At 38.0% G+C, this 15,175-nt stretch overlaps 1 protein-coding gene across 1 annotated transcript in view; it reads left to right on the top strand.

Moving 5' to 3' along the window:
- The first annotated feature begins 716 nt into the window (after positions 1-716).
- LUZP4 (leucine zipper protein 4) overlaps positions 717-15,175 on the top strand; it is a 92,580-nt gene continuing 78,121 nt past the window's right edge. The window contains exons 1-2 of the mRNA XM_027089534.1: positions 717-836; positions 1,354-1,456. Coding sequence (XP_026945335.1) covers positions 717-836; positions 1,354-1,456 — 223 coding nt within the window. The remainder of the gene's footprint in view (positions 837-1,353; positions 1,457-15,175) is intronic.

A 15,175-nucleotide genomic window follows, 5' to 3' on the forward strand; every position in this document is an offset into this window, starting at 1 on the left:
AAAAGTTTCCAATAACACCAGACACAGCAGCTTGATTGCTTTTAGGCATTGACCATGGGAGCATCTAACAACTGTGAACTATAATGAACTCAGTTCACATACTTGCTTCTGATGGCAACCCAAAGTGCTGACTTCTGTCTTTACAGAACTACCTGGTCCTATATTTTGCCTTCCTATATTAATAATAACAAATTAAATAAATGTGCAATTATAGTGTCAACTACAAATTGGCCCTCGCCATTGGCACTTGCCATCTACCTCTACAAGGATTAAATCAGGTGCTGCAGCAGATGCTGATTTTCAACAACCCCTGAAAGGAGTTCAGCGGGGAGAGCAGAAATGAGGCACTCTGTGCTCTGGGAAAAACTGGCAGAACAGGTTTTCAGATAGTTAGATATTTTTAGGAGCCAATTTGATGAGCCCAATTCTTGTATCTTCTCATATCCAGAAAAACACTAAAATCATTCACGGTGATGACTGCTCTTGGTGACTAGCAGAAAGCTTCTGCAAAAAAATATGCACTCGATTGCAGGTACTCCCCCCTCACCAAAATCACATATATACTGACCTTCCCCACTGCCTCTTTGGAACAGTTTCTCAGAGCTATCTGGGATGCCATCTCCCAGGCTGCAGTCCTCATTTTGCCCCAAATAAACCTTAACTTGCAACTCTCACGTTGTGCATTTTTTTTTATGTTGACAGTTATTATGGCGACCATGAAGGGACCCAGAGTGGACATCTCTCCTTCACTTGAACTCTATGAGGAACCGGAGCCTTGGTACCAGCAGAGGCTACTTGTGCCCATCTGCCTCCTTGGAGAGTCCAGACAAATTTGGGTAAGTCTCTCCTGGTTCTCAGATCTCCCGTATTGGTTGATGACCCTGAGTTTTATTTGGCGGTGTAGCAGGTACCTGCCTCCTCCCAGTTGAAAGATATTGGGGGGGCCCCTGGTTGAAAGATACCAGGGAAATACCCAGTGGAAAAATACTGGGTGGGGCTTGGTTGAAAGATACCAGGGAATATGCACCCAGGTGAAAGATAATGGGGGAGGGTTGAAAGATATCAGGGTTTGCTCAGTTGTAGGAGACTTGAGTGGTCTGTGCTGAGTGGTTAGGTAAGAGGCTGATCTGATGCTTTTCCTCAATTCAGCTGCCTTAATAGAATTTGTCGGGATAGAAATGAAGATATTACATGAGAGCTTTGCTCCAAAGAAAAGGGACAAGACTCCTCCCGGCCGGTTACAGCTTTCTCAGGTGACTGAGAAATTTACAGGAATGGTGGAGGCAGAGTCCTCATACCGTGCAGTGGTCCCATAGGGAAACCCATTCATTAATTAAACACTTGCTCGTCCAGAGGTTGCAGATAATTAGCCACTCAGCGATCCGAGCACCCGCGGTGGTCTTAGACCGCCAAAGGGAGAAACTGAGACAAGTAAGAGGGCTGAAAGGACTCTGGGGTGATGCCTAGAGGAGTTAAGCTCACAAGCAGCACCCTGGCCCACCACACAACTTTATTAGTAAATTTTATCCCTGACAAATTCAACTTTAAGCTAGGAAATAGAGCCTCTCAAACACAGAAACAAGGGGTGTCAGAAAGCCAGCCTCTGACTAACACTCCAGCCAGGTTTATGTATGTACAAAAACTCATACTTGCAAGTACCTACTTAATTGGGGAACTTATACTAAAGGAGATCTCAACCTAAAAAAACCAAATTGGGGTTCTTTTGATATTCCAAAATTAATATTTTTGCACACACAGGAAAAAAATAAAGCCGGATGTAAGATCAAAGAGACTGAATGGAATGCTTACTTTGACTGGTATCTAGAAGCTTCTAAAAGAGGAAATGATAGAGTAACTTCTTTGCAGGAAACCAATAATTAATTACTTGAAACTATATCAGACCAACTTTTCAAAACCATTAAAAAGAAAGAAAAGGAGGTATCTACGAAAATTATGAACCTTCAATTGCACCAATTAAGTACACAATGCCAGTCGAAGTTTAACCGACCCCCATTTAATTCCCAACCAGTAGAGAAAGCTAGCTTGAAGGAAAAAAAAATTCTCTTCAGAATTCTGACCCTAAGGGAATAAGTCCTACTAGGAGAACCTGATTTTCTCTCCCTGTGCCTTGAGACCAGAGGTCTCAGGAACACTTGTCTTATCTAGACCATCCCTAATTCCTGAGATTGAGAAGAAAAAAAAACTGGAAGAAGACTTTTAAAATTGTTTCTTATTCCAACTGTTATTTATAAACCAGTGAGTTTTATATTATGATACCTGATTCATGACTAAGTATAGAAAATGCAGCTAGATCTCTTGTGTCTGTTTGGATATATACATGTCTCAGTATGTGTCTTTGTCTTTGGATAATATTGCTGTGGTTAATTTGTAAATGAGCTCTATTTAATTGACTTAAAGAAAAGTAAGCGCTTACAAATCAAACAATTCTAAACACAAGAGAAATTAAGCTAAATAAATTTCAGGTTCACATGAACTGGGAAATATTCAGTATTAAATTAATATTTGGTATTAATGTTTAAGTTTGTTGGTCTAATTAATATAGACATGTTTCTAGAGTCATCAGCATTAAGTATAATACTTTTATTATGCCTAGGTGTAATATAAACTAAATAAAATCTTGTTATATCTGTTACAAATTTGTCAGCAAGGAAAGTAACTTGATGTGAAGAAACTTGTTAAGGAAAGAAAACGTAAATGAGATAAGAGCTTTCAGATAAACTCTATTAAGAATAATTTTGCTTTAAGAATGTCTATCTACAATAGTGTCTCCAGATTCTGGTAACTTGCAGTTCTAGAGTTGTGCTAAATTAAGTGATGGAAGCTTATTGAATAGCTAGGTCATTCCCAAGTAAAATAAGATACTGAAACATTAATTACTGAACATTGGCTTACTTTTACAGAGAAACAAAAGGTATTTAGGACTATTAATGAATATGTTTGGTGCCACTTTCTCTAAAGAAAGCAAGTGTTTTTAGAAAATATCACTGGTATTTATGTTCACCAATCTACAGAAAGCTAACATAAAAGACAGTTCATAGTTGCTTAAGGAAAGTAAGATGTGTGTTTTCAGTAAAGAAGGCATGAAGAATGGAATTACATTTTATTAAGGGAAAAGGAAGTAGGTCTGACTTACAGGTGGCTGTTTCTGAATGGGAAAATAAAATGCTGGATATAGAAAGTGACAAAGGGTTTGTGGAAAGAGGACCCTGAGAAAAGAGTTTTGTGCATGGTCAGGATTGACTAAGTTTAAAATAAATTTAATTGAGTAAATTAATTTTAAAAGTAAGATGGTGCAAAACTTGAATGTGGCTTCTCTCTCTCTTAAGAGGACAAGATTTCTTAAAATGTTGAACTGCCTTTGATAACAGATTTCAAGTTTTTTTACCTTTTAAGTGATCTGTTCTGTATTTGCCTTTGAAATCTTTTATTGTTACTTTGGCTAAGTGAATAACTATTGTTTCACAGTGACCTGTGATCCTACCTGACTGAGTGTTCTAAATCCTTTTTGATATTTTTTGACAAAACTTCCTAAATCAAATTCTAATGAAGTCCTTTTGACCTCTAGCTAACTTTAGGATGTTTCAAAGTGCCCCTGAAACATCCCAAAGAGAGATTATAAAATAGGTTCATTTGGTACATTGTTACATGGGAAGTATTGTCAAATGAGTAATAAATCTTCTTAGGTTTTAGTGTAAGGTAAATGTTATTATTATAGATATTCTAGAAATTATATGCAGTTCCTAAAATTCTGACATGCCCTGGTAAAATGTTATCAGTCATAATTCTAGTTATTATCTTAAAGTGTTGTACGTCACAGCATTAACCAAGTTGCTTTGTCAGTTGCATTGCATTGTAAGCAGATTTTAAACATGCCTTAAGTCTTTTGTCATTATAGACACGGTTTCACTCTGATGCCTTGGCAAAAATGCTTCCTCTTCAAGAAGATTTATAGAAAGGGCTTTTGAATAAATACAAGTTTCTGACTTTCAGACCATAATGCTGAACTGGGTAGGAAACTAAAGAATTCTAATGAAAAACCTGATGGCTTCATAAAGCTGTTAACAAAAAGTATTAGTTACATAGGACTGGGTGAACTGGTGAATATGGTTATAAATTTTATGGTTTCTATCTGAAAAATTACTGGTTTAAATCTGTGTTTTCCAGGTGTAAGGTAAACCTTCCCCTCAAACTAATTATGACTTACAGTAATTGGTAAATTATACCTTTGTAAGCAGAATTGAAACATTTATCTTTTTTATCTGTTCCCTCCAGACACTGGAAACTCTTAGGTTCCCATCAGCTTTATCAGATAAATTAGGAAGGCTACCTCACTAGTAGGTATAGAAATCTCAAGGTATTTTGGGGACCTTGAAAAGGGAAGAATTCACCTAGATTTGTTAGGTGAAATCTGTGATAAGCCCTTGGTGTGACTTTCCTAGCCCTGAGAGGTCTTTTAAAAGTCCAGTCTGAGACTCCTTATAACAGTTTCAGCAAGCAAAAAGCCTATATGATCAATTATAGTTATATAAATCATCAGGCCAAGTTTATTAGACCAGATTTATTTTGCAAACAAATTAGTCTTAATTTGGTTATATATGGTAGAAATGAGGGTAATTTTAGAGAGAAAAAGATGTTTCAATGAATGTTAAATCCCAGTTTTGTTAATGGAGGTCTGTATTTACTAACTTCCCAGATAGTTCCTTGCTGTTATGTTATATTGATGTAAAGTTAAATTGAATTATTAAAAGGACACTCTAAGTTTGTTTCTGAAGCTTATCTCAGTAATCTACCTTTGGACGAAAATCAGAATCCCCATGACTTGCAACCAGGGGATTATGCATACTGGAAGAGACGTAATCTAAAGGACTATCTCCAACCTAGATGAAAGGACACTTATCAGAGGGGAAATTACACTCACACTAGGACAAGAAGAAGATCACATCAGAAGTAGACAGGTTGCCCAAGATCCTAGACCTGACTTGTAGGATCATTTACAATATTTTCTTGACTTCTTAGAGCTTTGTATACGAATCAAATGTTTTCCTATCATGGGCACGATCCTATGCTAATTTTAAAAGTCAATCCGCACTACTAGGTATATACCCTGAGAAAACCATAATTCAAAAAGAGTCATGTACCACAATGTTCATTACAGCTCTATTTATAATAGCCAGGACATGGAAGCAACCTAAGTGTCCATTGACAGATGAATGGATAAAGAAGTTGTGGCACATATATACAATGGAGTGTTTCTCAGTCATAAAAAGAAACGAAACTGAGTTATTTGTAGTGAGGTGGATGGACCTAGAGTTTGTCATACAGAGTGAAGTGGGTCAGAAAGAGAGGGACAAATACCGTATGCTAACACATATATATGGAATCTAAAAAAAAAAATCGTTCTGAAGAACCTAGGGGCAGGACAGGAATAAAGACGCAGACGTAGAGAATGGACTTGAGGACTTGGGGAGGGGGAAGGGTAAGCTGGGACGAAGTGAGAGAGTGGCATGGACATATATACACTACCAAATGTAAAATAGATAGCTAGTAGGAAGCAGCCACATAGCTCAGGGAGATCAGCTTGGTGCTTTTTGACCACCTAGAGGGGTGGGATAGGGAGGGTGGGAGGGAGACGCAAGAGGGAGGAGATATGGGGATATATGTATATGTATAGCTGATTCACTTTGTTATAAAGCAGAAACTAACACACCATTGTAAAGCAATTATACTCCAATAAAGATGTTAAAAAAAATCAATCCAATTGTTGGTTTTGCAGCCAATTACCTGTGTCTAGTACTTTTGGGTTATCTTGGTGGATTTCTCCCCTCCAGGGCTCTAACTGGATGACCCTTAGGAAATTTATTTTAGAGGAAAGAAATTATAGTCCTGTTCAGCGGATTCCCTCACCTAGCCAATTAATAATACCTGCTCTGACCCTGGCCATAAAAAATGAATTTTCCTCTAAAGTTACTCAAGCTCAATCAGAGCAACAAGCAATATTTCAGCCAAGGAATAAAACCTCCCAAAATTATGGGATGGATTTATGTGTTAACAACAGGCTGCGGTCATTTAAGTTTTAACGCCCCCCTTTATCTTGGGAACAATCAAATTATACTAAGGATAACCAGCCTAGCAACACTAGGAAATTGGGCTGGGAGCATTATGGACCGTGTCAAAATATAATTTTCCTGAAAGATAAGGATTGGTACAGAACAGACTAAGTCAGACGACCTGAGGATATACTGGGCTGCGCCTAATGGAAGTTCTTGGCTTAATTCTTACTTATGACTTTAATAATACTGCTAGCTATGTTATTTGTATTTTGCTTGTTTTACAAGATTGTTGTTTCTGGCATTACCAAATGTGTGACTGAGCCTCCAACAAAAATACATAGTTTTATATGAGATCAATGATTGTAATAGTGTAACTCTGGATATGGAAAGATACAACAAGAGGGAATTTTTCTTGGACTATAACAGATTAGTAAAGCAGGTGGTCCAGAGCTACCTTTAGCAATTGTTTATAAGACCTAGTCCAGTAATAGCACACTGAGTGGCCTATCTTCGCCAGACCTAGGAATGAGCCTTCCTAGCACCATGGGATGAAATGGTCATGAAATACCTCCCAAAGCATTGTCAAATTTATGACCATGAGGGAGCCCTGTCAACTACAATTTGGCACTCGCCATTGGCACTCGCCATCTACCTCTACAAGGATTAAATCAGGTGCTACAGCAGATGCTGATTTTCAACACCCCCTGAAAGGAGTTCAGGGGGAGAGCAGAAATGAGGCACTCTGTGCTCTGGGAAAAACTGGCAGAACAGGTTTTCAGATAGTTAGATGTTTTTAGGAGCCGATTTTATGAGCCCAATTCTTGTATCTTCTCATATCCAGAAAAACACTAAAATCATTCATGGTGATGACTGCTCTTGGTGACTAGCAGAAATCTTCTGCAAAAAAATATCTGTTCAATTGCATGTACTCCTCCTTCACCAAAATCACATATATACTGACCTTCCCCACTGCTTCTTTGGATCAGTTTCTCAGAGCTATCTGGGATGCTGTGTCCTGGGCTGAAGTCCTCACTTTGCCCCAAATAAAACTTAACTCACAGCTCTCACACTGTGCATTTTTTTAAGTCAACAGTAGCTTTACAAGTGTGCCATAGAGAGGAATCTGTGCCAATGATTCCTTCTTATTCCTAAGTGTACACACCCAGAGAACCTGCTCTCTGTTACTTCCCGATAAGGAGAAATGGAGCGGTCTGAGAGCTGAATTTCTGTTCATGGGGTGCAGTTCTATTACTAATTTTTTTCTTTTATCACTGAAAAACCTGGTATACATATAGTGATTGTGTACGTGTATACAGGCTTTTCATTTGAACATTTTGTAACATATTTTAAATTGAGTATTCATTTCAGAGACTAGTCAAATTCTACATGTAGAGTTAAATAGACTCTGAATTCTCCCACAGGAACTAAGGTAGTGAAGTGTAGCAGAACATGCCACCCCAAAATATGCCTCTTTGGCATATAAATTATTTTGAGCTAATTATTTTGACAAACAGCAGACACAGGAGATGCTCTGAAAACAGAGAAGCTGCTCTTTTGTAAGGGAAATTTACATTTATAGAGTAAATCTCCACTTGTAAGTGTCTCCCTTTCTGTACCAAGAAAGGAAGAAAGACTAAATCACAACAGGATCGTATCAATGGAAAAGGTGCCTACTTAAATCTGCATAACAAACCTTACCCTTGTTTACTGTGCTTTTCCTGGTCACCTCCCATAACTGGTTCACCCCACACCCAACATCTTTCTTTTGTCTTTAACTGAAGATGGTATTTATTGAAGGTGATGACTTGGCCGTCTTGGGGAGTTACTCAGTTTTCCCGGGTATCTCCCATGTATACATGAAATATACATGTTAATAAAGTTCTGTTTGTTCTTCTTTTGTTAATCTGTCTTTTATTACGTGGGGGAAGGTCTCATCCAAGAACTCGGAAGGGTAGAGGGAAAATTATTTTTTCCTCCCCTACAGTAGCTGTAAGCAATCCACCAGTTTTTAAGGGAAAGGGAAGCCTGTAGGAAATCTTTGCAGGTGAGAGGAGTTAGTAGTAGTTTGCTGTGTCCTAGTGACAGTATCCCCATTTACTAGTTAGGTAGTACTATCACCAAAGTATGTGCACAAATAGCATTACACATGCTACTGCAGAATTATGAGTCATGAAAGTAAAGCAATAGCAACATCTGGAAAGCAAGCATTGGCTCTTATCGAAACCAAAGAATAAGCCCAAGGGCCCTTATAGCTAAATTCAAAAGCTAAATGTGAATGTGCTAATTTGATATCCTTTGAAGGTGTTGCAGTTCCTTTATTTCTTACTTGTTTCTGTGTTCTGAAAAATGAAAAACGGAAGATGCTACATCTATTTTAAAACATCAGTTTGGTATATAAGGCAGCAATTATGGCAAACCCTTTTTGAATTAAAAATCAGAACAAATGGTCAATGCTACTCAACAAAAGTACTTGATCATGAATATATTTTCAGTGAAATGTTTAATGAAAAAAAGAGATAATTGATCATTGTGATTATTATTATGTGGTATTTTGTACGATAGTAGACAAACCAAAACTGTTCCCTCCTATTCATCTGCAGAAGGTTCTTAACAAAGAGCTCATATGTGCCTAAGGATATTTCAGAGTTGCTGAATATGCCTAAATATACAACTAATAATTCTTCACTGAGCTTGTGAAAATAGATAATTTATCTGAATATCTGAATGCAGAAGAGTAACAGACAGGATACAGTCCAGAAAATGAAACAGTCACATTAATGAGGGGTGTAGATCTCTCACTGAATGCATTCTTTTACCCCCAAAACATAAGCTATTTGATATCACAGTTGAAAATATGGCAGAACTGAAAAATAGTTTTCCTATTTAAAAAATATGTTTCTTTGAATTTTATAGGAATGAAACTTTTAAAATGCCATGTCTGAAAGATAGCTTCAGGGATAGATAGTAAACTATGAAAACTGAACCAAATGCTCAGGGAATAAGGATGTCTTCACCAAATTGATTTTCTTATGAAATGTAGCTAAATTCATTTTTGTTCAAATTTTTGTTGAATAAGAATATTCTAAAGAATATTAATGAAACCAAATTCAATTGTATTAGATTAATGAATACCAAAACAAGCTATTTTTTTATGCTTGAACATGTGGTACATTTTCAGATTGTCATTTTGAAAAATCACTCTCCAGTAGTCTAGATAGAGAAGGTGAATTTGTGTGTTTACTTGTGTTTTCCTATTTTCAAAAAATAGGAAAATAAAAAAACCCTCAGACAGGAGAGTTATTGTGATGTTTCATTTTTTTATGAAAATGCAAAATAACCTACTTAATCAATTGGAAATTGTAGTTAGGTAGATAATGGGAATGTAAGATTTCCCATATATAAAAAAAGCAGGTTGATAGAAAGAAATTTGAATATTTGATACTTAGATATTTTTATCCTTTGTCTCACTTTCCAAATTAAGCTTTGTGTGTTTTCTGCATGCAGCTATGACAGAAGCTATGTGCCCTGGCCCCAGCTCTGGGTGTTGGTGCAGGTCAGGCCACATGCCGAGTGCTAAACAATTCACCAGCTGTGTATCAGAGTGTGAGCACAGGGGGATCTGCCACAAACTATTCCTATTCATCACATGGAAAAGATGAGAGACCAAAAAAAAAAAAAAAGAAAGAAAGAAAGAAAAGAAATGCATATTTGTCTGAGCTCTACTCTTTAGGAAGGATCTCAATTACATCTTTTCTTTGTCTGAGCTTAAATAATGGAACTCATGAACCTGCAATCTTAATGAGAAAAAAAAGCCAGGGGTGAGGGAGGAGATACCATGTCCAATGTAGTGGAAAGAGAAAAGAAGTGAAGACAATAGCTTTAAACAGATGAGAACATGTGAAGCATGTTGCTCATGAAAAACCTTACCACTACTTTGTGAAGATTTGTGAGTTAATCTAGCAAATACAATTATGAAACGGATATTTTTTTGGTTTTGTTTTTAATTTTATTTATTTATTTATTTATGGCTGGGTTGGGTCTTCATTGCTGCACGTGGGCTTCCTCTAGTTGCAGCCAGCGGGGGCTACTCTTCATTGTGATGCATGGGCTTCTCATTGCGGTGGCTTCTCTGGTTGCAGAGAATGGGCTCTAGGCCCACAGACTTCAGTAGTTGTGGCACTCGCACTCAGTAGTTGTGACTCATGGGCTCTAGAGTGCAGGCTCAGTAGTTGTGGCACACAGGTTTAGTTGCTCCACGGCATCTGGGATCTTCCCGAACCAGGGCTCAAACCCATGTCCCCTGAATTGGCAGGCAGATTCTTAACCACTGCACCACCAGGGAAGCCCTGAAATGGATATTTTTAATGCCACAAAATAAAATACAAGGGATAAGAAAAGGAACAAGCTTAACTGATTATTTACCCAATTTCATTTTTTGGATGCATTTATTTTCACCTCACATTTATTTGAGGGTAGGTATTTCAAAATGTTAGCAAAATTATCAAACTAAATTTAAACAACTTGGCTAACTTTTCTAAGTTTTAAGATGCTCTAGGTATGTTTTGACAATTGAAAAAGAAAAATAAAATATCCCACCACCTTCCTCTTGTAACAGGGAAGAAAACCTGACTCCATGTTGGATCTGTTTCTTCTACTTTGACCTTTGATTTCCATTACTTTAGTTCTGTCTATAGCTATAGACATACATAAGGATCTGCCTCGGGTAACCCTGCCCCTCTGCCTAAATGTTAAACTTAAGTGCCTTTGTTCAGCTTACAGGGAAACACCATGACCTTGCCCACCTTTGAATGGCTGCAGAAAAGAAGAAATTAACACATCCCCTCCCCAAAGCTGGCCAAAACCAGGAGATATTTTGCAAGACTTATAGCCTTTTTACTTTACTTCCTCACCTCCTCCCCCTCTCTCTTCTATAAAAGCAACTAGCATCCAGACCCTGATAAGATGATATTTTAGGACCCTAGTCCACCATCTTCTCAGATGCCCAGCTTTCCGAATAAAGTCGTTATTCCTTGCCTCAACACCTTGTCTCCAATTTATTGGCCTGTTGTGCCACGAGCAGAGAGAGCTTGGACTCAGTAACACTCTCAAAAGGTTACCTTGATAGGCAGTATAATGTGATTCAGGAAACTAGTTCTCCAGTCTTATTCTGCCAGTTCCTTCCTAGCTGTGTGTTGTGAGACAAAGAGCTAACCTCTCTGGAGCTAGATTTCTTTGTCTTTAAAATGACAGGGTTGGACTGGACCATCTGCAGGGCTCTTTTTCCTTTTTTTTCTTTTTTTTTGTTTTTTTTGTTGCTGTTGTTGGCCACACCATGCAGCTTGTGGGATCTTAGTTCCCTAACCAGGGATTGAACCCAGGCCTTCGGCAGTGAAAGTGCCAAGTCCTAACCACTAGACTGCCAGGGAATTCCCTCTTTTTCCATTTTAAAACTCTGTACCTTTTAAAAATTATTATTCCTATTTTTAAGCTGCACCTACTTGGTACAGAACAAAAGAGAGACTGGAAGAAAATGAGTTAGATAACCAAAATCAATTTAGGCAAGGAAAAAAAATTGTAGGCTTGAATTATCCAAATACACATAAATGCCCATAAGAGATATATAATTTCTCGAACTTCTGTTTACTTCATAGCATATAATTACATTATTTTGTAATGCAATTAATAATATTCAAAATGCCTCCATTTTGAAGAAGATTAATTTTAAATCTTTTACTAAATGGTCACTTCTTTGACAAGTACAAAACATTGCTAAAAACAGTTAAATGGCCAATATGATATTTATCAGTAGCACCATTTGAGGCAGAATTGCTTTCCCATGTTCCTAGCAAAAGGGCATTTTCAAAGTCACACATGAGATGAAACTTCCATACTCTTCACTTGTGATATTTGGTTATCACCATGGGATATATTTTTCTGGTATTTTGGTATAAAAAGCATTATGACATCTAAAGAAAAGTTGATGCTTTTTGTGACTTGAATTTCAGGGTTTAAAAAAATGCTTCTTTGCCATCATGAAAATGGGTAATGCCAAGAAACAGGTCTTAAATGTGTTACACCTCAATGTTAGAACTAATTTACAAAGAGGCCATTTTGTAAGTTTGTATTTGTAAATGAATATTTGTAACCAGTGGGATTCAGGACACACTACCCTAAATATGGCACCTTGGCATATTGAATTTTTTTTTTATTGGAGTATAATTGCTTTACAATCTTGTGTTAGTTTCTGCTGTACAAAGAAGTGAATCAGCTACATGTATACATACATCCCCTCCTTCTTGGACCTCGCTCCCCACCCCATCCCACCCATCTAGGTCATCACAGAGGACTGAGCTGAGTTCCCTATGCTATACAACAGGTTCCCACTAGCTATCTGTTTTAAAAATGGTAGTGTATTTATGTCAAACCTAATCTCCCAATTCATCCCACCCTCCCCTTCCCCCCCTGTGTCAGCACATCCATTCTCTATGTTTGCATCTCTATTCCTGCCCTGCAAATAGGACCATCTTTCTAGATTCCACATACATGTGTTAATATGCAATATTTGTTTTTCTCTCTCTGACTTACTTCACTCTGTATGACAGACTTTAGGTCCATCCACATCTCTACAAATGACCCAATTTCGTTCCTTTTTATGGCTGAGTAATATTCCATTATATATATATGTACCACATTTTCTTTATCCATTCATCAGTCAATGGACATTTAGGTTGTTTCCATATCCTGGCTATTGTAAATAGTGCTGCAATGAACATTGGGGTACATATGATTTTTGAATTATGGTTTTCTCAGGGTATATGCCCAGTAGTGGGATTGCTGGGTCATATGGTAGTTCTATTTTTAGTTTTTTAAGGAGCTACATGCAGTTCTCCATAGTGGCTGCATCAAATTACATTCCCACAACCAGTGCAAGAGGGTTCCCTTTTCTCCACACCCTCTCCAGCATTTATTGTTTCTAGGTTTTTCGCATATTGAATATTTTAAATTGAAGGAGTTTGAGAAAACAGCAGAAACACGAAGGTCACTCTGAACTCCACCCCCACCCCTCCCTGCCACAGCCCCTCCCCTGAAACAAGTCATAAAACCTTCATATGAGGCTGTGTCCTCCCTATACCCAGAGGAAAGGACCCATACTGTTATAGGAAGTGGGACCCCTTCAAGGGCCCAAGAGTGGGCTCTTGTCTAACACTCAGAAATGAATTGTCTGAGGAGACACACGTGCTGACAAAGCAAGAGACTTTATTGGGAAGGGGCAAGAGAGGAGCACGGTAAGGGAACACAGGAGAACTCCCCTGCCACGTGGCTCGCCGTCTCAGGCCTTATGGTAATTGGGTTAGTTTCCAGGTTGTCTCTGGCCAATCACTCTGATTCAGGGTCCTTCCTGGTGGCACGCACACTGCTCAGCCAAGATGGATTCCAGCAAGAAGGATTCTGGGAGGTTGGTAGGACATATGGACTGGAATCTCCTCTCTCCTCTTGACCTTTCCCGAATTCTTCCAGTTGGTGGTAGCTTGTTAGTTCCGCATTCCTTACCAGGACCTCCTGTTGTAAGATAACTCATGCAAGTGGTTACTATGGTGCCTGGCCAGGGCGGGCAGTTTCAGTCAGTGGTTCCCCTAACAATCCTTTTCTCCAAAGACAAAGGGATGCCAACAAGAATCTTAACAAGCAGATATTGCTAAATTTCCCTCATTTTACTACAATTATCTACTGTTAAATTGATTAAAAAGAGAGGCCATTATATTGAGGTGGCTCTAATGCCATGGCATCCTACATAAGCAAACCAAAATCTAAGCCTGTAAATGCCTCAAGGTTACAAAATCAAAATGCTAAGAACAACCAATCACAAATAGCCAACCAGGTTTTAAGCTACAGCAAATGAAATCATTTCCTTTTTTTGATTCTCTCTATAAATCTTTTCCCTATCTCCTGTTGGTGGAGTTCCCCTAACCACTTCAGGTTCAGCGTTGCCAGATTTGAATGGATAAATGCTCAGAAAACTCTTAAAATGTTTAAGATACCTCAGTTTATCTTTTAACACCTCATACTCCCTAACCTATCATATTCCTCCATGACTGTCCACTCTTCATTAAACCTAGCATAAACTACTGAGATCTAACTGTGTATTTAGGTCTTTATTTCCTTATGAAAGCTCCCGTGTCATGTAAAACTTATATTAAATAAATTGGTATGCTTTACTTCTGTTTATTTGTCTTTGTCAGTTTAATTTTCAGACCCAGCCAGGGATCCTAAGAAGGCCACAGAAAACTTTTTTCTGCCCTACGTAACTTTATTTTCTTCAATATATGATTTCTATATATTTATTTGTGACAAGAGTCTTTCTTTTTCTAACCCTATTTTGAACATTCAAGCATAGGAAATATTCATGTGGAAAATTAGGTATATTTTGTAAAAATCCTCAAGAATAAATGAAATTGTTAAGTACTAATTAATAGGAAAATAATATTTATTGTATTTCTTTATATGCTAGGTACTCTACCATATATTTTACATATATTTTCTAATGTGAAAGATGGTTTACTTGCAAAGGGGTTATATCATGTACAATAAAAATTTTAAACAAAATAAATTTTAAAACTAGGTATGCAAAAAACATTCCATCTGCAAATTAACTACAGAAATCTGCATTACTGCATACTAGTAGAAAAAACTTTGTGGTTTTACTGCATACCAGGAGAAAAACAATGGCATCAAAGACATTAATTAATGTATTATCAAAGACATTAATTTAAAATAATTATATTGAGTTGGAAAATGGTGAGTTAAAAAATAAAGGAGCTTATTTACAAATGGCCAAAAGGCACAGGAGATGCTCAGCATCACTCATCATGAGGGGAATGCAAATCAAAACTACAGTGAGGGGCTTCCCCGGTGGCGCAGTGGTTGACAGTCCGCCTGCCGATGCAGGGGACACGGGTTCGTGCCCCGGTCCGGGAAGATCCCACATGCCGCAGAGCGGCTGGGCCCGTGAGCCATGGCCGCTGAGCCTGCGCGTCCAGAGCCTGTGCTCCGCAACGAGAGAGGCCACAACAGTGAGAGGCCCGCGTACCGCAAAAAAAAAAAAA

This window comes from Aethalodelphis obliquidens, unplaced genomic scaffold, assembly GCF_003676395.1.
Source record: "Aethalodelphis obliquidens isolate GAN/ISIS:26980383/991018 unplaced genomic scaffold, ASM367639v1 scaffold66, whole genome shotgun sequence".
In the NCBI taxonomy this organism is placed as follows: Eukaryota; Metazoa; Chordata; class Mammalia; order Artiodactyla; family Delphinidae; genus Aethalodelphis; species Aethalodelphis obliquidens.